The sequence below is a fragment of the Sphaerodactylus townsendi genome, linkage group LG17 (genome assembly GCF_021028975.2).
Source record: "Sphaerodactylus townsendi isolate TG3544 linkage group LG17, MPM_Stown_v2.3, whole genome shotgun sequence".
Classification (NCBI taxonomy): Eukaryota; Metazoa; Chordata; class Lepidosauria; order Squamata; family Sphaerodactylidae; genus Sphaerodactylus; species Sphaerodactylus townsendi.
Genome location: NC_059441.1, coordinates 22132774 through 22156715, shown reverse-complemented (window position 1 = coordinate 22156715; position 23942 = coordinate 22132774). Strand labels below are relative to the sequence as shown.

General features: G+C 47.4%; 1 protein-coding gene across 1 annotated transcript in view; it reads right to left on the bottom strand.

The window, feature by feature from the left end:
- The window catches only part of AGBL1 (AGBL carboxypeptidase 1), a 554681-nt gene that overhangs the window by 260897 nt on the left and 269842 nt on the right, over positions 1–23942 (bottom strand). Inside the window, exon 18 of the mRNA XM_048481859.1 lies at positions 9116–9245. Within this exon, the coding sequence (XP_048337816.1) occupies positions 9116–9245 (130 nt within the window). The remainder of the gene's footprint in view (positions 1–9115; positions 9246–23942) is intronic.

Here is a 23942-nt window from a genome sequence, read left to right as displayed (position 1 = left end):
ATGCAGGAGGAAAATATTGACCCTGCTTTTGAAGAACAATCAATCATCCTGTTTGCCAAGATGGGAAGTCAATGTACATTTGTGCTATATAACTTCCCCACACCTCCCCTATTGGGAAATCTCTAAATTACAAGTGAAATATTTTTTTTCACCCATGACATCAGTTATCTGTTTAGCTGGAATGTCCCTGAAAAGGAAGGAGAACACTGTAAGGTGGAGTGAGCATCCTCTCCCCGCCTCCAATGCAGATTGATTTCAATGCATGGACACAGGAACCAGCTTTAAACTGAATCAGACCCTGGATTCCTCAAGGGCAGTGCTGTCTGCTCTTGACTGGCAGTGGCTTGCTGGGATAGCAAGCCTTCCTTGGTGGTCTCCCATTTAAGGTTGGGAGGGGCTTTCAAGGCAAGTGAGAAGCAGAGTTGGGTTGCCATTGCCTTCCTCGGCAGTTGCATGTGGGACATCATTTGAAGAAGAAGAGCCGGATTTACAGATTGCTTTTCTCTATCATAAGGAGTCTCAAAGCATCTTACAAACTCTTTCCTTTCCTCTCCCCATAAGAGACACCTTGTGAGGTAGGTGGGGCTGAGAGAGTTCTGAGAGACCTGTGACTAGTCCATGGTCACCCTTCAGGCTTCATGGGGAGGAGTAGGGAATTGAACCCTATTCTCCAGATTAAAGTCCACCACACAGGCAGAAGAGAGGTGAATCAGACCTAGCTTTCCAGATTAGATTTGTTGCTCATGTGGAGTGGGGAATCAAACTCAGTTTTCCAAATTAGAGTCCGCCGCTCATGTGGAGGAGTAGGGGATTGAGCCTGGTTCTCCAGATTAGAGTCCACGGCTCTTAACCACTACACTCTATGGCACTGAGGGACCTCAGCAAGATACAGTGCCTCAGACTCCACCCTCCAAACTAGCCATTTTCTTCAGGGGAACTGGTCTCTGTTATTTGGAGATGAGCAAATCTGTGGGCTTCTAAGGTTGCCAAAAAGAAAGAGAGACGGAAAAGGAGAGAGAGGTAAAAGCACATTTTTCCCTAGTTCTTTTCTTCCTTGAGAAATGCAGTGGCCAATTAAACTGTCTACCCTTTGGGGGCTGTTACCTTTCTTTTCCCTTTCAGTTGTCAACCCTCCTTTGAAGAAAACTGTGGCTCAGATATCACTGGGACAAACGAGAATCTAATGCGTCACCAGAATCATTGGCTTTCGGAGACCTGAGCCCAGCAGGTTCTCAGAGAAGAGGAGGCAAGCTTCCAAAACTGGGGCTGGGGGGGGGGGGGGGGGGGGAGAAAAAATCAATGGGCTCTTCAGAGGCAGAGAAAATTCAGTTCTCCACCAGCCTGTCATGTTCTGAAGGCCAGAACAGAGAGAAAACAAAGGAATCAATAGCAACTTGCCGAGCGAGGCCTAGCAGCAGGCCACACAGGTCTAGGCTGAATAATCAAGTCTTCTGGACACTGGACAATGAGAGCCAGCATGGTGTAGTGGTTGAGAGCCGGGTTGATTCCCCGCTCTGCCACTTGAACTGTGGGGCTTATCTGGTGAACCGGATTAGCTTGTGCACTCCAACACATGCCAGCTGGGTGACCTTGGGCTAGTCACAGTTCTTTGGAGCTCTCTCAGCCCCACCCACCTCACAGGATATTTGTTGTGGGGGGAAGGGAAAGGAGATTGTAAGCCCCTTTGAGTCTCCTTACAGGAGAGAAAGGGGGGGGGGTATATATCCCAACTCTTCAAACTCTTCTTTCAGCAATTGGTTATATAAGCCTGGTAGGACATTTCTTGCCTTCCAATCCCACTCATTCAGACTGTGTAATCCTAGAGAAGAATGAGGTGTGAGACTATTCAGATGACAGACAAAGACGCTTCTAAATTCACTGCAGAATGTGCTGGTCCCTTCTGAAGTGGATTGTCACCAGGAAGACGGAGGATCCTTGGGAGTTGTTCAAGGTCTGCTGCAGGGGAAGGGATAATGGAAAAAATCAGGTCTCCCTTGAAATTTTAGGCGATGTTCAACCCTTCATTTGAAGAAGCTGAGGAGATCCATCACAAAAGGTATGGTTTCTCCCCTTTAGCTTAGTTTGAAAAGTCACCTTTCAGCTAAGTCCACATGGTCCTTTAAAGCATGTATATGTTACATGCCATCAAGTCACTGCTGATTTATGGCGATCCTATGAATTAATGTGTAGGGGTGAGCCCCGCAAACCCAGCAGGGCCTCAGACAGAGCGCAGGAATGCCTGTGCCATCTGTGCCCTTCTGGGCGCACACGCTCACCTGTCACAAGACCCCCATGAGTCATAGGTCATGAGATGCCTGACTCACTGTCACAAGATGTCCCGGACAAAGGGACAAAGGGGTGCATACCCCCAGGTATGGATTAGGCCCGGACAGGAACGTTTCCTCTCTCACGTACGCAGCCCCATGAGTCATGTACTGTACAATATTCTCCCGCTCTCCTGCCTCCCGACCCGCCTCTCGGCAAACCCTAATAAAAGGTGCCAGGGACCAAATCACGGCAGAGTTGCCAGATCCACGGATCACGCTTCCTGCCTTTGGCTCTCTCCACCGGATGATATTGCTGCGTCTTGCCTCTTCCTTGCAACCCTCGCGGGCCGACTTCACTAATGCACCCTTTTCTGAATAATCCAGGATAACTTGATCCTGTCAGACCTCAGAAGGTAAGCAGGATCTCAGTTCTAGAGCAAGGGGAGGAGGAGGTGGAGAATTGTTTTTATACCTCCTCCTTCCTCTCTTGTAAGGAGTCTCAAAAGAGACTTACAAAGTCCTTCTTTTCCTCTCCCCAGACACCTTGTAAGGTAGGTGGGGCTGAGAGAGTTCTGAGAGAGCTGTGACTGGCCCAAGGTCACTCAGCAGGCTTCATACAGAGGAGTGGGGAATCAAACCCCATTCTCCAGATTAGAGTCCACCACTTTTAACCACAATAACATGCTGGCTCAGGGGAAGGTTAGTCTATTCAGTACCTAGACCCAACTGAATCGAGAGATCCAGTCTGGAAACAACAGATTTCAGAATAAAGTCCTATTAATGAAGTAGTGCTTATGGTGACCCAGTAGGATTTTCAAGGCAAGAGGTGAACAGAGCTGGTTTGCCGTTGTCTGCCCCTGCTTTGCAAACAGGAACTTCTTCACTGATTCCCCATCCAAGCACCAACCACAGTTGACTTTGCTTAGCTTCTGGGATCCAGTGAGATTGGGCTAGCCTTGGTCATCCATGTCAGAGTTGTCCTTCCAATATTGATTGTAAAATCCTGGGCAGTCTCCGGTAAGCACAACCCCCCTTGTTTTCTCACCAAGCAATCCTCTCCAATGCTCTGTTCAGTCAGTCAAAACTTGGATTTTGGAGAAATTTGACACAATCAGGTGAAAGCTAGTAGAACTCTGCACAAAACAACATGTTGCATGGTAGATACATTGCTTCTGACAAGAGTTCCAGGAATCACATTATTGAATGCTCCCACACATCAATTCAAAAACAACTGGTCAGAGTAGACCATACTGATTTAAAAGGACCAGTGACCAAGGCTGGTGTTGGGTGGATTCACCATAGATTACGCAAAGAGACAGCACATTAAGAAATAATTCACAGTGTATCAGGCAATCCTAACTCAACTGAGGTGGTTGGATTCTACCCAGATTTGTCAAATGGTTCAGATTGGTCAAACCATGACCTCCAGGCCTAAGGAGAAGAAGAACTGCAATAACATGTTCCACTCCACTGACTGGAATGTGTGAATAGAACTTACATGTGCAATTGAGAATCCTAAAAAAAAGGGGTGGGGTCCTGTCAGGATATTGAAAATTGCAAGGTGGTCATATGCTGGTCTAGAATGACTGGAATGTAACAGTCAGCAGAATTGTAAAGGTCGGAGCCTCTCTGTCTGGGTCTGCAGTGATTGGCATGTAACAGTCAGCAGAAGTGAAAAGGTCACAGGCCAGGATGATTAGATCATCTAGCTAATGATTTGCTGGACAAAACTATATACGTAAGACCGCATACCCACCCAGGTATTCCTCTCCTTCACCCTCAGGTTCGGGCTCAGATTGTTGTCAGAGTAGAGAGTGGATAGTTATTGTTATTTTGTTCCTTTGAGAAACAAGAGATAAAGTATTCTGCTGTCCAAATCTACTGTCTGGAGTGTCTTTTCTTATACTGCAAGCAGTTACCTCCTGTTCTAGCAAGGGTGAGTTGGCACCTAGTCTCCTTCCGCTGTGCACTAGGCCAACAATTTGGTTATGGGCCCAGTATCCCAACCACTGGAAGCTAGAGAGTGTCGCAGGCAGTGTGACACGCATGACATCCACCATGTGCAGTTTGCCTTTGAACGGGCTGGACTGCAGGAACTACCAGCATGGAGGTGTGAAAATGCAGAGCTTCATTAATGCGGAAGATTTTATGGGCTGTAGTCGACCCCAATCAACCCAGGCACAGCAGCAGAGCAGAGGGCAGATGCCAGGAGCCAAGGCCCATAATGTTGGCTGTGGGAAAACTCCCAGCCTTCCATCTAATGGCTGGCTGAGAAGGCTTCTGACTGCTGGAAGGTGTTGAAGGACCTTGTACCAGACTTAGGACTGGTTGGTTCCAAGGTAATCTTGACCAGACGCTTATACAATTTGAAGTTGAAAGGAGGTGAAAATGTGGCTAACCATGTCCAATACGCGACACTATTCTCAATGAGCTGGAAGACAGAGGCATGACTTTCACTGAACAGCATAGGGCCTATATTGCACTATCTTCCCCTAGATGACAGCTGGGACAATTTTGTTCATAGTATGCAGAGCATAAAGGAAGATGATTTGACTCTCTAGGACTATGCGGGACTGTAACGGGCTTCTGGAGCCCAGAAAACAAAGAGAGTTTTGGCCTTGAAGCCGCCAGCCAGAGAGAAGCCTGTTGTTTCCAGAGGCAAAAGTGAAACCCAGCTTCCCTGAACTGTCCAAGGTCATATGCAGTTCGGTTGTTTCCTTGTGGTTTCTACCTAATCATCTTCTCCGAATGCCCACAGAAGGGGGGAGAAGAAGGCCAGCTGCCGACAACGGGAAGAGGAAAGAAGGAGCACTCACTTGACGGCATTGCTGAGAACCGATGTCCAGAGAAATTAACCCATCTGGTTTTGATCCTGCCTGCTCAGAGCATAGTCAGAAATGTCATCACCCATTGACTGAGGAGTCCAAGGCAAGGTGAAGCATGTCAGCTTGGCCGATGGATCACCAGCTGCTGTTACGCTTGCAAGGAACCGCCTACATACCATGCCTAGGGGTAAAAAAGCTGCAAAATGTGTTGTGTGTTCCTGGACTGGATTTTGTTTGTTGAGTCCCAAGTTTAGCTGAACAAGGGTACAAAACTATATTTGATAGACAGGGTTGTACAGTATGGCAGAATGACATAGAGTGTGCAAAAGGTACACTCTGCGACAAAATGTATAAGCTATGACTGATAAAGGGCAAAATGAAAAAATGTAATGAATGTTTCAAGTCTAGCTAATAAGCTTCCATGATGATGATTGTGTGCACTATCTCTCACAGAGTCCTAGATTACGCAAGTTTTGCCACCATCAAGCAGTTGGCAAAAGCATGATTTGAGTGTGTTCTGCAAGCATTCTAGACCGTTCAGTCTGTAGTGGGTTAAGGTGAAATCCTATCCAATCCCCAAAAGAGTTACAGACAAATGGAAAGACCATTTTGAACTAGTCCATGCAGACTTAGCTGGTCCTTCCAATCAAGCCGGTGCACGAGTATATAATTTCGCTTGATTGGTGATTATAGCAGATATTCTTACTGCTTGCTGTTGAAATCTAAGGATGAAGCCTTTACAAGGTTTAAGGAATGGGTCTCAATGATTGAACGGAGGTTCCCTAAAACGGTGGCTTGCCCTGCAATCTGACAGAGGCGGTGAGTTCATGGGGAACAAATTCCAAACATGGCTGACACAGAAAGGTATTAGGCCACAGGAGAATGAACTGCTCAGCCCCGGCTGAAAATGGCGTATTGAGAGGAGACTAGGCATTCTTCAAACAACAAGGGATTGCATGATAAATGATGCCAAGGTTCCATTCCATTTGGAGAGGTTGTCTTAGCTGCCACAATAATGTAATAAACAGGTTGTGGAGTTCAAGTATCAATGAAACAATCTTACCAGAATGTTTGGCAAAAGGCTTCCCTGAAACACCTAGAATATTTGAGTTTTGGCTAACGCCTCATTCCCAGACAGCAAACGGAAAAGGGACAAAGAAATGGCAGAGATCATGCTTTGTAGGATACAGAATACCAAAGGCTATAGGATTTTCATTGGGTCATGGAAGAATTGCTATCTCAATGCAGTGCCAACTTTGAAAAGTATACAGGTTGGGAACATGCGCATCAAAACCTTGAAGGTTCTACCACCAGTAAAGCCATGACACAGTACCTAGTGATTAGTACGACAAACTCTAATTCTGTTCAAGGTCAGCTACTATCCGTTCGAGCCCAAGCAACAACAGAACAGTGATAGTGATCAGAAGGAAGCCAGGAGAGTGGAGGGGCTGAGCAAACTGGAGAAATAGCTATACCACGCAGATCAGAAAGAGCAAATAAAAGGCATACCACCAAAAAAGGTTTATGGTACAAGAAGTGAGAGTGTGCCAATTAGGGGACAGAACCAATAAGGTTTCAAGGATATGTTGAAATAACCAATCTGAGGAACAGGAAAATGGAACTGTGGGCTATGGACAATGAGTTTGAACTCGGTGAACTTAAAAGTGTTTTCTTAACATTGTTGATAAACCTACTGATAAGCCGATCATAGGTAAGATGGGTATACAGGCGTAAACCCATGTCTGGACATGGGACCTGGTAAATATAAAGCAAGATTAGGTCGCGACAAGGCTTCTCTCAAACAAAGTTTGACAGTTATGATCAGACTTATGCACCCACTGCAAAGGCAGAATCCATGAGATTAGTGATTGCTCTTGGCTGAGCAAAGAGACTTTGAAAATGAGGCACTTTGATTTTGAAACAGCTGACATTTAAATGCAGATTTGCAAGAGACCATATACATGAAGCAAGCACCAGGTTATGAGTACGAACAAGTTGATAAAGTTTATAAGTTCAACAAAGCTTTGGTAACGGGCTGAAACAGTCAAAGGCCAGATGTTGAACAGGTGCATACACAAAGCATTATGTGAAATGAAATTTTGACCAAAGTGTGGCCGATGCTCCGTATATATACTGAGGTACTGGTGATGAATGTATCATTTGATGATTTATGTTGATGATCTCGTGTGGTTGCAGAAAAAACAGACAACCAACCGTGTCAACTTTATTAACGAGTTGAGTAAACACTTTAAGCTGAAAGACTTTGGGTATCTAAAGCAATACCTGGGCATTCAAGTCAGTAAATCTGAAGAAGGGGATGTGTTTGACACAAAAAAACAAAGATAGAGGGTAGTCATACAAAAGCTGGTCTGCAGATGCCAAAGTGCGGCACCAAACCCCAATGGTGGCTGCTGATTTTTGTAAGCAAGATAACAGCAAAGCATTTGAAAGGCAAGACCTATATCGCTCCTCTTAATTGGCGGTTCGTTGCACATTGCTAACTGGACAAGACCAGACATAGCTTTTGGCTGTAGGTTTATTAAGTAGAACAGTTGCAAAACCTACTGAGAAAGACTGGCAGGCTAAAAGAGTAATTCGTTACTTGAAGGGAACTGCTAACTATGGTTTACACTTTTCTAACCAAAACAACAAGGTCCTAGTGGTGTATGCGGACAGCCCATATGCAGATGACTCCAGGATGTAAGTCAGTGAGTGGTTATTATATGCACATGGCAGCCATCCTGATTTGTTGGAGATCTCGAAACAAAACAACGGTTGCCACTTCAACTGTTGAGGCAGAGTATGTGGCCTTAATGAGGCATGCAATGAGTTACAATGGGCTCGGTGTGGAAGCTGCTAAAAAGACCTGGGTGAGAAAATGTGAACAACCTATAACAGTTTTGAAGACCACAGACATGTATAGCCAGCGGCAGAGAACTAAAACCTTAAAAAAGTCGCATCTAAACATGTAGCTGTGGAAATTCCAAATGTAAAACAACTGATAAGAAGCCAATAATATGATTAAGTTGCAGTACTGTGAATCATCTGCAAACATAGCCGACATCTTAACAAAGCCATTACCAATACAAAACATAATGACTTGGTGTTTGGTTTGGGCTTAGCAGATGTACAATTTGGTAAGGATCCTGTACAAAGTGAGTGGGAAATAAGTAACGCTGTGTACTGGACTATAAAATTAACCATGTAATGAGTGTAAATAAATGAATGACTTTTGTTCTGTAATTATTTCTATTTGTAAATATTATGTAATGAGGCAAACATTCCAACCAGATATGAGAAGGTGTCAGGATATTGAAAATTGCAAGGTGGTCATATGCTGGTCTAGAATGACTGGAATGTAACAGTCAGCAGAATTGTAAAGGTCGGAGCCTCTCTGTCTGGGTCTGCAGTGATTGGCATGTAACAGTCAGCAGAATTGTAAAGGTCGGAGCCTCTCTGTCTGGGTCTGCAGTGATTGGCATGTAACAGTCAGCAGAAGTGAAAAGGTCACAGGCCAGGATGATTAGATCATCTAGCTAATGATTTGCTGGACAAAACTATATACGAAGACTGCATACCCAATTCAGTACCTCTCCTTCACCCTCAGGTTCGGGCTCAGATTGTTGTCAGAGTAGAGAGTGGATAGTTATTGTTATTTTTGTTCCTTTGAGAAACAAGAGATAAAGTATTCCTGTTGGAACTAAATCTACTGTCTGAGTGTTTCTTTTTCTTATACTGCAAGCAGTTACCTCCTGTTCTAGCAAGGGTGAGTTGGCACCTAGTCCTTCCGCTGTGCACTAGGCCAACAGGTCCATCTCATGTGCATAGGGATATTGACCATGAAGAATGTGAACTTGATGGATTGACCTCAACATTCCCTGATTTGGGCCTCAACAGTCCCTGATTTTGGCCTCATTATTCCCACCCTTCTCCCAGAGTTTTCTAATTCAAATTTTTAATGGTACAGGAAGTCTTTCAGGAAGGATAAGTGGATCAAGAAGAGAAAGAATAGAAGACACTCACCACTGGAGCCCTCCCAAGGCTTCTGAGATAATAAAGGAGGCCCTTGGAATGGTAAATGGTGGGTTGGAGAATAGCGCTGGGCTTCAGCCATTGCCTGTTCAAGTCATCCCCACTTAGGGAGCATCGCTGGCTGGAATCATAGAAAGAGGAAAGAAAATCTAAAACAACTCAAAATAGAAGCAGAATGTTCCTTGCAGAAGGTGTGAGAGCAAAGGCAGGCTTGGCTTGTTGGTCTGTTATATATTCCTGCACATTTACATTTGAGAATGGATTGAAGGAACTCAGATCTCCAGAGGTGCTTATTTTCCAAGGATTCATTTCAGTTCGGTACTCATTATCACTTTCTTTGCCTGCTGGGTCCTATGCAGTTGGACTTTCCAATTTCAACAGCAGACTTGTTTGACAGTGAGAGTAAAATGAAACAAATCCCCTCCACTTACACATGTTTTAATAACACACGGACCTAAAAAAGTCTGTGCACTCAAAAATTACCACACGGTTACTGCTTGCCAGCCTCAAGCAGTTTCAGCTGATATCCAGGGGACTGAAATCAGTTCACCTGGAGAAATGGCTGCTTGGAAAGTGGACTCTATGCCACTTTACCCCACTAAAGTCCCTCCCCATCCTAACTCTCATGCTGTTCAGGCTCCACCCCCAAAATCTCCAGGTATTTCCCAACAAAGAGTTGGCAACTCTATTTATTGTTGGCAGTGGAAAAAGGCTTGTCCCCAGACACAGTGGCGTACTGCTAATGGGAACATGGGGTATCCTATGTCCATGGGCACATGCTGTTTTGTCACCCCCCAAGTGATGAAACAGCGTGCGCCCAAGCTGCACGCCGCTGACCCCTGTTCCCTCCTGGCCTTCCTGCAGACTGACTCCTGCCTGCCCCGGGCCCTGGGAGGGCAGAAGCTGGTCTGCAGGGAGGCCAGGAGGGCGGGGTGCTGTGGCACAGGTGGGCCCAGCAGCTGGCCTGCCGCTGTTGCACCTGTTTGAGCCACCCATCTGAGCCCTGCCCTCCCCTGCCCTCCCTGCTGGCTCCCATAAGTGGGGCACCGGGGGCAGGGAGCTGGGGGGCAGGGAGGGAGCCAGGGGGCAGGGAGGAGGTCATGCCCCTGGGCACCATTTAGGCCCAGTATGCCACTGCCCAGACACCACTAGGAACTGGGCATGACATTGGCATCAAAGATCATGTGCTATGTTTCATTACGTAATGATATTTTTTCAGTTTGAATTCAGAGCCATCGATGTACAAACATCCCCTATTTAATCTTTTAAAACAATATATGCCCACATTCTTCTCTACCATTTCACGCCTCTGCTTTCTGTTATCAGAACTGTCAATTCGTTTGTGTTGCATACAAATGTTTGCCGACGTTTTCAATGCCATTTATGCTATCTTGATACATACAATGCCTGTCATTCATATCTATACTATACATATCACTCTGTCTAGAAACAAACTGGCTTCTCCCTGGGCGGCTGATGAAAGACACAGAATCAGGACACCTGCAGACAAACAGGGTTCTTGCCTACTCAGACACGGAGCAAAAAAATGACTGTGCCAAAATAGCCACCCACACACAAAACAACTTTGGAAAAGACTCAATAAGCATAGATATCCTCCAAGAGGGAATGAGTACTGCCAAAATTGAGAGAGGAAAAGGGGAAAGGAGAAGGTTATTAAAGCAGGATATTGACAAGCTGGAACGAGTCCAGAAGAGGGCAACCAAAATGGTCAAAGGTCTGGAATCCACTGTCTATGAGGAGAGGCTTAGGGAGCAGGGTATCCCTAGTCTGGTGAAGAGAAGGTGAAGAGGTGACATGATAGCCATGTTTAGATATTTGAAGGGATGTTATGTTGGTGAGGGAGCAAGCTTGTTTTCTGCTGCCTCAGAGACTAGGACCAGGAGTATTAGGTTCAAGGTGAAGGAAAAGAGATTCCACCTAAACATTAGGAAAAACTTCCTGATAGTCACGGCTGTTCGACAGTGGGATTCACTACCTCACAGTGTGGTGGAGTCTCCTTCTGTAGAGGTTTTTAAAGAGAGGCTGGATAGCCATCTGGCAGGAGTGCTTTGATTGTGTGTTCCTGCCTTGCAGGGGGCTGGACTTGATGACCCTTGGGGTCTCTTCCACCGTGTTAAACCCTTTAACCCCATTTTCACACCATTTTCACACTGCTGTTTTTGGCCCATGCGGAATCAGCCATAGAGTTGGAAGATGGTTGTCAAGCCAGCAGGAACCAATGGTCAAGATTAAAAATTAGGTGTGCACAAAAAAAATGAAAATTGAGATTCAGGTATATGGAACCCCAAATTTTTCAGGATCCCTGAACTTTCCTGAATGCCCATATTGGAATTTTTGAAGTACTGGGGAAAAAAACTCTTGCGCCCAGAAGTGCAGAGGTTCCATCTGGTGAACAACCACAGGACACGTCTTGGAATTAAAATGGGCTGCAGCCCTTTTTATTGAGGCAGAAGCCGGGCAAGCAAGAGGAGCACATCCATTTTGCGGTCGGTCAGCACCCCTGGCTGACCCCGGCACCAACCCCAATCCATATTGGGGGGGGGGGGACAGAGAAGTACTGGGCTAGCTGGGTGCCTGCCCGTTGTTGCCCCCTTCCTGCTGGGGTGTCGGGCTCGACTGCAGAGGCCTCTGCGGCATGCGCCATGAGCCTGCCCCACCCCAAGCCTCTTATGGAGGCCCCCAACAGCTGGGCCCACCTGTTTTTTTCTACAATTTTTTATTCTAGCTTTTTTCCTACAATTTCTTATTTTTGTATGTGACTCTATACGGATAAGAATTATTATTATTTTTAAGAAAGGACAGATAAAAAGGGAAGCAGAGAGAAACAAAGGCAAATTCAGATGGAGATGCTGATACAGAGAATGAAAAGCAGATGGAAGAATACGAAGAGGAAAGGGACGAGAACACAAGAGAATCAGAGACAAAGAGAATAGGAGGGATTTGCAAGTCACTTCTTAGGGAGAAAACGGCTGCTGCAGACAGGAGATAAAAATGATTCCAAAATCTTCTTCCCATTACAGATAACTAGAAAGACAGGGCCCATCATACCGAGTGAGTGATGTTAAGACCGATAATAATAGTACCTGGGGCACAGCCAGCTATAAAAATCTAAAGGGACACATTGTATTTGATAGCTGGAGAGCAGCTTTTGCAGTTCTCATGCATTCTAATGAGAGAGAGGCGGCTGCAGCGGCACTGGGCAAGATTGTGTGCAGACGGAGGAAAGAGATGCAAGCACACAGCAAGGAACCTCTGGAGTAGCATGTGACAGCATCCGTGCCGCGTGTAGCTAAATGGCTCCTGCCAAGAGGGGAAGGAGAAAGCACCTTTGTGTGCATTCTGGAATTTCAGAGCCAAATTTGCAGGGGAAGTGCAAAAAGCAGTCCTCTTTTCGGGCCCACCTTCGAAGGAGGGCATCGCCTTTCCAATGATGACTTCTTTCACAGCAGGGCTTTTGGAGAGGGGTTTCAAAACTCCAGGATTTGTCGGAAGCTTCTTCTGGACTCCATGACAATCATGAGCTTTAAGTGATACTCCCTATTTCTTTTCATGGGATATTCATTTATGTGAGAGTCAGTGTGGCGTAGTGGTTAAGAGCCGGTGGATTCTAATATGGAGAACTGGGTTTGATTCCCCACTCCTCCACCTGAGTGGCAGAGGCTTATCTGGTGAACCAGATCTGTTTCCGCACTCCTACATTCCTGCTGGGTGACCTTGGGCTAGTCACAGTTCTCTCCCAACTCTCTCAGCCCCACCTACCCCACAAGGTGTCTGTTGTGGGGAAAGGAAGGGAAAGGAGCTGGTAAGCTGCCTTGAGTCTCCTTACAGGAGAGAAAGGTGGGGTACAAATCCTAACTCTTCTTCCTTAGCTGATGGTTTGTGGGTTCTGCTTTCTACTTTTAGTTGCATTGACATTTGTATGGTATTTATATGCCTATAATGCTTCAGTCCTGTGTACCTCAGAGAGCGCATCCACCCATATATTCTTGCCCGGGTGCCGAGATCAAAGGGGGCCCCCCACCTGGCTGCCCCACCCCCTTTGGAGGTAAGGGGGTGAGGGCAGCCCGGAGGGTCTCCTCTGCAGTGGCCCCTACACTGTATAATGTCCTCCCATCAGAGGTTTGGCAGGTGCCTACTCTCTTGGAGTTTTGGTACCTAGCAAAGACTGTCCTTTTCATCCCAGTTACTGCCCCCAGTGGGAGAAGAGTTTACTAGGTGGGGTTGCCAACTCTGTGTTGAGATATTCCTGGATATTTTGGAAGTGGGATCTGGGGAGGGCAGAGTTTGGCAAGGATAGGGACCCAGAAAGATATAATGCCACAGGATCTGCCCTTCAAAGCAGTCATTCCCTCCAGGGGAATGGATCTCTGTTGTATGGAGATCAGCTGTAATTCTGGGAGATCTCTAGGCCCAACCTGGAGGTTGGCAACCCTATTGTGATGGCATCTCAATGTGGTCCGACCTATAGCTATAGATAAAGCACATGGCGGTGGAAAGTTGCAGTTGACTTATGGCAACCTCTTAGTCCCCTTCCGCACATGCAGAATAATGCACTTTCAATGCACTTTCAATGCACTTTGCAGCTGGATTTTACTGTGGTCAAATCCCCACTACCATCTTAGCCAGGTTTCAGAACACAAACTAACCAGGTTTGAGGGACGACCTCACCATTGCTTGCGTGGCAGATTCCGCTTCTGTTGCTCGTTCTCCCCGTTAATCCGCGTTCCGACAGGACCTGGTTGCAAGTGGCACAGACCCCATTAACACAGTTCAGAGCTGATCCGAGGGGAGGGATGAGGGTTGAAACCCTGACTTCCACCCTGGAGTGTGACATGGAATTCGAGCAACCAATCAGCGCTGCGATGTGCGCGCAGCCTTTCCTTGGTTTCATTTCCACTTTTGTGATTGGCCAGCAGAAGGGGACGCAAATGTTAAACAGTCAAACGTGTAACGTTGAATCATTAATGGTTTACACAGGTAACGATTAACTGTTTGCACAGTCAAACGTTAAACTTTTACACACTGTTTTTTTAATCACGCCCCTACAATGTACGTTTCTGCAGTGGGAAAAGGTCCCACCCCATCAAGGCACGCCAGCCAGTCAGGGGAGACCAGCGAAGCAAGCTCGCCTGGTAGTGGGGATTGCTAAGAGTTCTGCAACCGGGTGTGTCTTTTGTGTGCTTGCTGTGGTGGGGAGGGAGAAACTCCGATGAAGAGGACACCGTTTCACAACGAACAGGTTTGAATCTGCGTGCAAATTTCAAGTGGGGATTCGACCAGAGTGGAACGGCAAAATCCACTTGCAAACAATTGTGAAAATGAATTGAAAGCTCATTATTCTGCATATGCGGAAGGGGCCTCAGTGTTTTCAAGGCAAGAGATGTCTCTGCATGCACTGAAAGAGAACTGTGACTAGCCCGAGGTCATCCAGCAGGCTTCATGCAGAGGAGTGTTAAATCGAACGTGGTTGTCCAGATTAGAGTCCATTGCTCTTGGTCGTCCAGATTAGAGTCCATTGCTCTTCACCATTACACTATTCTGGCTGCTACATTTTCAAGTTAAGAAGTGGTTTGCCATTGACTGCTTCTGCAAAGCAAATCTGGCCTCCTTTGGTGGTTATCCAACCAAATACTAACCAGGGTTGACCCTACTTAGTTTCTGAAATCTGATAAGATCGGACCACCTTGGGCTAGCCAGGTCAGGACACAGGTAAAATCTACCCGGGCTAAATTTGAAAGCTGGCCTGGCGCTCTTCTTTCATCTTCAAAGGAAGCTCGTGACTTCAATCGGGTTATCCCATGACAGTAATTGCCACCAAGAAGTTGATCAATGGCACCATTCCCACTGAACAGATCTTTGTGCCTTCCCCACATAAAAACCCAGAGAGGATACATAAACGGGAATTATCTTATGCTTAACCTGATTTAATGCAGAAATATTTTTTCAATCAGGGAACAGCCGAGAACATTATGATTAGGTAGCTGGGCGTATTTTGAGCGACTGAAGAGAGGACTGGGAAATGAGTCAAGGTTTTCACACCCTCAGAAAAGGAGAGATTTTGCTTGGATTTCTTTCTTTATCACTCTTGCCCCCAAAACACTGCTATAGGGAGGCACGTAGGTAAGGGTTGGGTTCAAGGGGTTCAAACCCCTCCCATTATACATGGAACAGTTAATATAATGGCCAGAGGCATATGGGGGGGGGAATGGCACTCGGAGACAAACCTTCTCCAGAAGTATGCTCCGCCCCTGTGCCTGGGGGTGGGGCTTGGGTGACCCCATGTCCCTATAGGCCAGTGATGGCAAACTTTTTCGAGACCGAGTGCCCAAACTGCAACCCAAAACCCACTTATTTGTCGCAAAGTGCCAACATGGCAATTTAACCTGAATACTGAGGTTTTAGTTGAGAAAAAGCAGTTGGCTCTGAGGCGCATGTTACTCAGGAGTAAGCTTGGTGAAGCAACCATGCAACGCTTCGAATGGGTGAATCACGACCCTTGGAGGGTTTACTCAGAAGCAAGCCCCATTGCCAGCAACTGAGCTTACTCTCAGGTAAAGGATCATGCCCAGGCCAGCCAAATGTGTGTGTGGGAGGGGGGATTGATTTTCCGCCCCCTCCCCACATGACGAACTCTGTGCATGCGTGCCCACAGAAAGGGCTCTGAGTGCCACCTCTGGCACCCGTGCCATAGGTTCGCCACCTCTGCTATAGGCCATACACCTCTGCCCCCAGGAACTCCATCTGAGAGGCCTCTGCATCTTTGCAGGCTGAAGTTCCCATTTTCTCCTGGCTCATCTGTATGCACTCGACTACATCAGCGCTCATCTCGCCCAAATGACATCCAAGCCTTTTGGCTGCCAACCGCTTAATAAGGCCGCTGAAGGTCTTCCTCCCCTCTTACAGGAAAAGGGGGGGGGTGACACTTCACAGCAGTGGGGGCAGTGTTTGTACCATTGTGGCTCATCCTTCCTGAGGAAGCAGCAGGACTCACTCCTTCCTCTTGAGCCCGGCAGGCTCACTGGTATCCCTTCTCTCAGCTTAGGGTGGTGACACCCTGCCATTAATTAGTGTAATGAGCGTTCATGGTTTTACCTTCTCCATTGGCCTGAGCTTTTGTCATGCAAGACACTCCTTTCTTCTTAAAATACATGATTCAGGGTCAGAGGTGTTCCTAGGCAAACCTGAGCCCTGGGCAAAACCTGAGTTTGGTGCCCCTCCCAGGGGCGGCCTCCCTCCTCCTCCCGGCTCCAACGCACACGTCGCCTCTCCTGGCTGGCGGCAGCATGTGGGGGACCCCTGAGGGCGGTGGCGGCGGCCCTTCTGGCTGGCAGCTGCTGCTCTGGGACAGCCTGCCTGGGCACCGAGGGGCGACCTGGTCCCCGGCCCGGAGAGGAGAGCAAGCAGCAGAGGGAGAGGAGAGGTCGCGGCGGCCGGTGCAGCATGTGGGGGACCCCTGGGGGGGGGGCGGTGGTGGCTGCCCTGCTGGCTGGTGGCTGCTGCTGTGGGGCAGCCTGCCTGGGCACAGGGGGGCGACCCAGTCCCCAGCCCGGAGAGGAAAGCGGGCAGCAAAGGGAGAGGAGAGGCCGCCGCGGCCGGCCGCAGCATGTGGAAGACCCCTGGGGTGGTAGCTGCCCTGCCGGCTGGCATCTGCTGCTCCGAGTCGCGAGTGGTGGAAGTTGCGCTTGCAGCGAGCCAATAGGGGCCAGGCTGGGTAGGCTCAGGCTGGGGAAGATGGGCAGGACCGGGACTGCGGAGGAGGCGGAGGCGGAGCTCTCCCCCATGTGACTCACTCACTCACAACGTCATCAGTGAGTGACCTGCAGCCTGCAGGCTGCTTGGGTGGCTTGACTAGGCTGGCCACTGTCCGGAGTGGGCAGGGCTAGTCAGACATTTTGTCGCCCCTCACGTGACCTGCAACTCCGTCGCCCAAGGCAGCTGCCCATTCTGCCCAATGGGCAGTCAGCCTCTGGTCAGGGTCTGTGTTCCTTTTCTCTCCATGCATTTGTCAGTTGCAAAAGATCTTCCACAGCTGTCTCACAGAAGACTGACACAGATTATCTATCTGTCTGTCTGTCTGTCCATCTGCCGACTGACCGACCCATCCATCCGTCCACCTGTCTACCTGTCCACCCATCCACCCATCCACCTATCTGTCCGTCTGTCCGTCCGTCCGTCCATCTATCATTTCAATCTATCATCTATCTGCCTGCCTGCCTGCCTGCCTGCCTGCCTGCCTGCCTGCCTGCCTGCCTGCCTGCCTGCCTGCCTGCCTGCCTGCCTGCCTGTCTATCTATCTATGAGGCCTGCTTATTAATTTATAGCACATTTTTCTGTCCAATGGTGACCCCAGCATTCTCCTCCTCTAGTTATTCCCCACAACAACAACCTTATGAGGTAAATTAGGCTGAGAGTGTGTGACTGGCTCAAGGTTATCTAGTAAGCTTCCGTGGCAGAGGAGGGATTTGAATCTGGGTCTCCCAGATTCCATCTGAAACTGCTACCACTATACCACCCTCTGTCTCTCATATTGCATAGAACTGGGGCCACCACCAAAAAAAGGCATGAATTCTCCCCCACACAAGGGGTATCCACTCCCAGTAAGGTCTGTTGTACAGCCACAAAGCTGGTACGTGGGCTACAGTTGCCAGCCTCCAGGTGGGGGCTGGAGATCTCCCACTATTACAACTGATTTCCAAAGTTCACAGTTTAGTTGCCCTGGAGAAAACGGCTGCTTCAGAAGGTGGACTGTACGGCATTATACCATATTGAAGTCCCTCCCCTCCCCAAGTCCCACCCTCCATAGGTGCCCCCACCCCAAATTTCCAGGTATTTCCCAACATGACACTGGCAACTCTAATGCGGACTCAGACAGAGTTCAGTAGCAAGACTAGCCAGGAAGTTCTCTGGGCTCTGCACCGCAGGACTGAAAGATTACTCCTTTCTTTTCATTAAGTCAGGCGTAAGACTGGGACATGAGTTACAGCAAAGATGGCTGCCAATTGACATGAAAGAAGAGACACTGCCCTTCCCCCTGAAAGTGAATTATAGCTTTGTCAGGACAGCATTAGCTGAAAGATTCTGAGTGAACAATGACGTGTGCCATCTGCTAGCTCAGCTCCCTTCTGCAGGCAAGCAGGGATGATATGAACGGGAGGCCAGACACCTCTGTCTCCTTCTCCAGCTCTGGAATTGGTACTGGAGTTACCATGACCCCCTTAACCACCAGTGGGTGATGGGGGGTTGGGTTGCCAAGTTGGGAAACTCCTGGAGATTTGGGGATGGAGATTTGGGAAGGTCAGGGACCTCAGTGGGGTGCAATACCATAGAGGCCACCCACCCTGGGAGGGCAGAAAGCCAGTGTGGTGTAGTGGTTAAAAGCAGGTGTATTCTAATCTGGAGAACTGGATTTGATTCCCCACTGAGGCTTATCTGGTGAATCAGACATGTTTCCACACTCCTACATTCCTGCTAGATGACCTTGGGCTAGTCACAGTTCTTTGGAACTCTCTCAGTCCCACCTACCTCACAAGGTGTCTGTTGTGGGGAGAGGAAGGGAAAGGAGCTTGTAAGCCACCTTGAGTCTCCTTACAGGAGAGAAAAGTGGGGTATAAATCCTTCTTTTCTTCTTCTCCTCCTCCTCCTCATCCATTTTCTCCAGGGGAGCTGATCCCTACAGTCTTGAGATAAGCTGTAACTCCTGGGGATCTCCAGGTCCCACTAGGAGGCTGGCATTCCAAATCAACACAATATATTGTACCCGATGTGCAGCTGAATAACCTAAACCCAAATTCCAGCTTGTGATTTTGAAGGCAACTGAGTCAGGGTTCTGATTGATTGGTGGATTGATTGGGCTGCTATTTGCCTCCTTCACTGTCCCCACCAGGGACAGTAGTTTTTCCCATAAAGATTGGGTGAGAGACAGTGTGGTGTAGGGGTTAAGAGCAGGGGGACTCTAAACTGGAGAACTGAGTTTCATTCCCCACTCCTCCACATCTGGTGAACCAGATGTGTTTTCACACTCCTACATTCCTGCTGGGTGACCTTGGACTAGTCACAGTTCTCTCCGAACTCTCTCAGCCCCACCTACTTCACAAGGTGTCTGTTGTGGGGAGAGGATGAGAAAGGAGTTTGTAAACCACTTTCAGCCTCCTTACAGGAGAGGAAGGTGGGGGATAAATCCAAACTTTTCTTCTTCTGAAATCACAGCCTGTTGGTCACGTCACTTCTAGGTTTCAGGTGCAAGTGACATCATCACATCACCTGGTGTCCAAAGGGAGTTTGGCAAAAAGGAGAACACAAGCAAGAGGCCATGGGAACCATGGGAACACTCCTTAGTATAAATCTCTGACAACCAGCCTATGAGGAAAGGCTTATCACACCGTGCCAGAGCATCCGCTTTACATACCCAAGTGACGGAGGACAGCGTAATTCAGGATTATTGGTTCTTCCAGCTGTTATGAAAACAGCACTGGCGACCACAGCTGAGCTTAACCCTTCCAGGATGACTGTTCCTTATTTACCGCCAATAATTAAACAGCCCATAAATTACACTGCTCTCTACCTGCAAGGAAGGTGGGCCCATCAAACACCATCAAATAAGACTTCCTGCGAATCCTCAAAGCTCAGATTCCTGACCTGCTGGCAGGAGAACAGGTATTTCTTGTACAAGGAGAATGACATACTGCTCTAGATATACAAAGGCACCTGTTCTAAGGGTTTGCCTCCCATGGCTGATGACTACTGCAAGCTAGGGTTCCCAGAACTGCCTTACAAATGCTGGGAAAGGTAGAGATTAGGGTTGCCAGCTTCCAGGTGGGGCCTGGAGATCTCCCACTATTGCAACTGATCTCCAGATGATCAAGATCAGGTCCCCAGGAGAAAATGGTTCCTCTGGAGGGTGGACTCTACTGTGCTGAGTTCTCTCCTCTTCCCAAACCCTATTCTCCTCAAGCTCCACCCCCAAAACATGCAGGTATTTTGCAGCCCATAAATGGGGTAGAATGCCACAGAGTCCACCTTCCAGATGAACCATTTTCAGTGTTGCCTAGAGATCAGCTGTAATCGTGAGAGCTCTCTAGCCACCACCTGGTAACTGATAACCCTTGGGCAGGAACATGGGGGATTGCACCATCAGTGAGAACACGACATAACTTCTGGGTAAAACATGGATGTGACCAGTGGTGGGATTCAAATAACTTAACAACTGGTTCTGAACTTCCGGTGGTGGGACTCAGTGGTGGGATTACAACCAGTTCTCTGAAATAGAAAAAAATTAGCAACTGGTTCTACTGAACTGGTGCAAATCGGCTGAATCCCACCACTGGATGTGACAAAAAGTAGCTCTAGGAATGGCCAGAAACTCTATGGTAAAACATGGCAATATCGAAAATCACATTATTTTTTCAAAAATTCTCCTATCATTGCTTGGAGCAGTGACTGGCAACTGGGTTTGATGATGCGTAGGCTGAGCTCTAACACAAAGCAGGGCAAACGTAACTAAGTAGAAGAGGAAGAAATGTCAGTGAGGAATAGCATATCTCTGTGCTTGTGTACATATGCATTTCATGACCATCCCATTGAGCTCCTAATTGCTTCATCTCCTCTGAAGATGCCAGCCACAGATGCAGGCGAAACGTCAGGAGAGAATGCTGCTAGAACACGGCCATACAGCCCGGAAACCACACAGCACCCAAGTGATTCCGGCCGTGAAAGCCTTCGACAATGCTTGTTGAGTATTTCCAAGTCCTCAGCAGGGATACTTGCAAAAACAAAAATGGTTCTCAGCTGAGCGTGGGGTTGTTCAGTCATCACTAATCCGCACAAGGCTAGGCAGAGGAACCTGGGAGAAAAGAACTCGACAACATAGCAGCGCTGGTGAATCCGCTTAGCTCTACTTATGTATCTGTTTTCATCTTCTCACAACGAAGTGGAATACTCCATACGTTGGCCGAATGCTGCCCAGTAAATCCCACACGCGCAAAAAAAGAAGGAAGATAAAATAAATAAGACAGCAAATTGCACATACATAACTGCTGTTCATTCAAGCACAGTTTTTCTGGGCACTTCAGAGTAGCAAAGTTCATTGAAGCATTTGATGTGTTTTTTATTAAATTAAAAGTCTGCGAGAAAAGTCAGGAATGGGTCTTCTAGAGGTCTCCATGGAACGTTTTCGAAAATAAACAAGTAGTAATCATTCTTAAACTAGTATCAACAAGTTGCCACCTTTGGCTTTATAAATGCTAACCTCCACAGTGAGGCTAAGGATGGAGATAGAGAAAGGCAGAGCCAACACAGGTCAGAGTTGGGACCAACAAGGGATGGGATGGGGTCAAAATAGAATACGCCTGAATGGTCAGATGAAGGAAAGAATCTGAAGACAGGTACTGGATAGATGGTAGAGTTGGCAGTTTCAGGTTGGGAAATTCCTGGGGATTGAGAGGTTGTGGAAGTTTGAGGATGGCAGGGTTTGGAAAGAAGACGGATCTCAGCAGAGTGTTACACCATGAATTCACCCTCCAGAGAGCCAGTGGTGTAGTGATTAAGAGCAGGTGCACTCTAATCTGGAGAACTGGGTTTGATTCCCCACTTGAGCTGTGCAGCCACTTGAGCTGTGCAGCCTTATCTGGTGAAACAGATTAGCTTGTGCACTCCAACACATGCCAGCTGGGTGACCTTGGGCAAGTCACAGTTCTCTCAGAGCTCTCTCAGCCCCACCCACCTCACAAGGTGTTGTTGTGGAGGGGGGGAAGTGAAAGGAGATTGTAAGCTCCTTTGAGTCTCCTTACAGAAGAGAAAGGGGGGATATAAATCCAAACTCCTCCTCCTCCTCCTCCTCCTCCTCCTCCTCCTCCTGTTAAACTGCTGTCTGTTTGGCATTAGGTGGTCTAAAACTGCCATCTGAAAAACAAACCATGATTGGTCAAATAAAACTGGTGGGAAAATACACATTTTCACCAACCAGGGAAAAAAATGAAAAGCGGGGGGGGGGGGGGGGTGGGGGTTGGATTCATCCTTAATTATGTCCCATAAGGTTTTCCACTAATGAGCTGAATAAGCACAAGATGCTGCCTACTTTCCATAGCATCCGAGTGACCTTGTACGATTGGCTCATTTGCAAAGATGCGTATTTATCACTAGCCATGATGAAGTTCATCCACCTATTAAGACAAATATTTATAAGCCACAAGGTTGATGTATTTTTTTAGGAAGATGCTTCCAGAAGTAAGAGGCAAAAGAGTCATCCAATCAAGGTTACCCCAGAAGTTTCCATGGAAGAGTGAAGATTTGAACTTGGGGTTCCCAGATCCTAGTCTAACTCCTTAACAGCTACACCACACTGGCTCTCTAAGGTAGGGATAGCCAAGTTCAAAACCTTCTTCAACTATGGCACTCGCTGTGGGTGATCATTTTCTCTCAGCTCAACTTACACTACTGTATCGTTGTGAGGAGAAGAAGAGTAGTAGTAGTAGTAGTAGTAGTAGTAGTAGTAGTAGTAGTAGTAGTAGTAGTTTGGATTTATACCCCACCTTTCTCTCCTGTATGGAAACTCAAGGTGGCTTATAAATTCCTTTCCCTTCCTCTCCCCACAACAGACACCTTGTGAAGTAGGTGGGACTGAGAGAGTTCTGGGAGAACTGTGACTGGCCCAAGGTTACACAGCAGGAATGTAGGAGTGCGGATGCACATCTGGTTCACCAGACAAGCCTCCACCACTCAGGTGGAGGTGTGGGGAATCAAACCCAGTACTCCAGGTTAGAATCCACCTGCTCTTAACCACTACACCACACTGGAGCAGGAAATCATACAAGAGGCCTTGAGCTTTGTGAAGGAAAGGTGGAATAAAAAACGAAATCTACGAAAGGTGGAATAAAAAATGAAATACTAAATTTGGAAGGAAAAAAAGAACTATAGCAGGATTCCTAACATATCAGTTCCACTTTGGAAACAACGTCAGGAAACAACGTCTTGAGAAATGCAACGTTTGGAAACAATGTCTTAAGAAATGCAAAATATATGGAGAAATTTTTGAACCATCCTATCTTGCAGGAATTTGTTAATGTTCCCTTTCTGCAACTTCTTTTTCCAATGTGTTTTGAATACCTTCTCAGCAGAGTGCCCTTATTTGCAGCTGTGGCAGGGTTTGAGAGCAGCTTTTGAGATGAGTGCACTGGCACCAGCTAAAGATTGGGATCATCAGCATCTGATTATTTTGCCATAAGCTACCCAGAGGATACCAGCCACCTGTCTCTCGGAAGACAGTGGCAAACTGGCAGAGATCCATTAACTGATGAGAGGGCAAAATGCCAAGAATATGCCAGAAAGCAAAGAAATCCGATACGCGGGACCAGTAAATCGGGAAGAGGAAGGTTTTAGAGATGGAAGAAAAAGAAAAAGGTCAAATAAAGACTTCTTCTGACTGGCAGTTCTATACACTTTCCAGTATGTTAAGGTAACAGCAGTACAAATAAGGGCTGATAGATGGACATCTTTATTCCATAAAGAGTCTGTTCCATAAAGAGGAGCAGCAGTGGTGTAGTGGTTAAGAGCAGGTGCATCCTAATCTGGAGGAACTGGTTTTGATTCCCTGCTCTACCGCTTGAGCTGTGGAGGTTTATCTGGGGAATTCAGACACACGCCACACACGCCAGCTGGGCGACCTTGGACTAGTCACAGTTTTTGGAGCTCTCTCAGCCCAGCCACCTCACAGGGTGTTTGTTGTGCGGGGGTGGGGGGATAGGAGATTGTCAGCCCCTTTGAGTCTCCTTACAGGACAGAAAGGGGGGATATAAAACCAAAC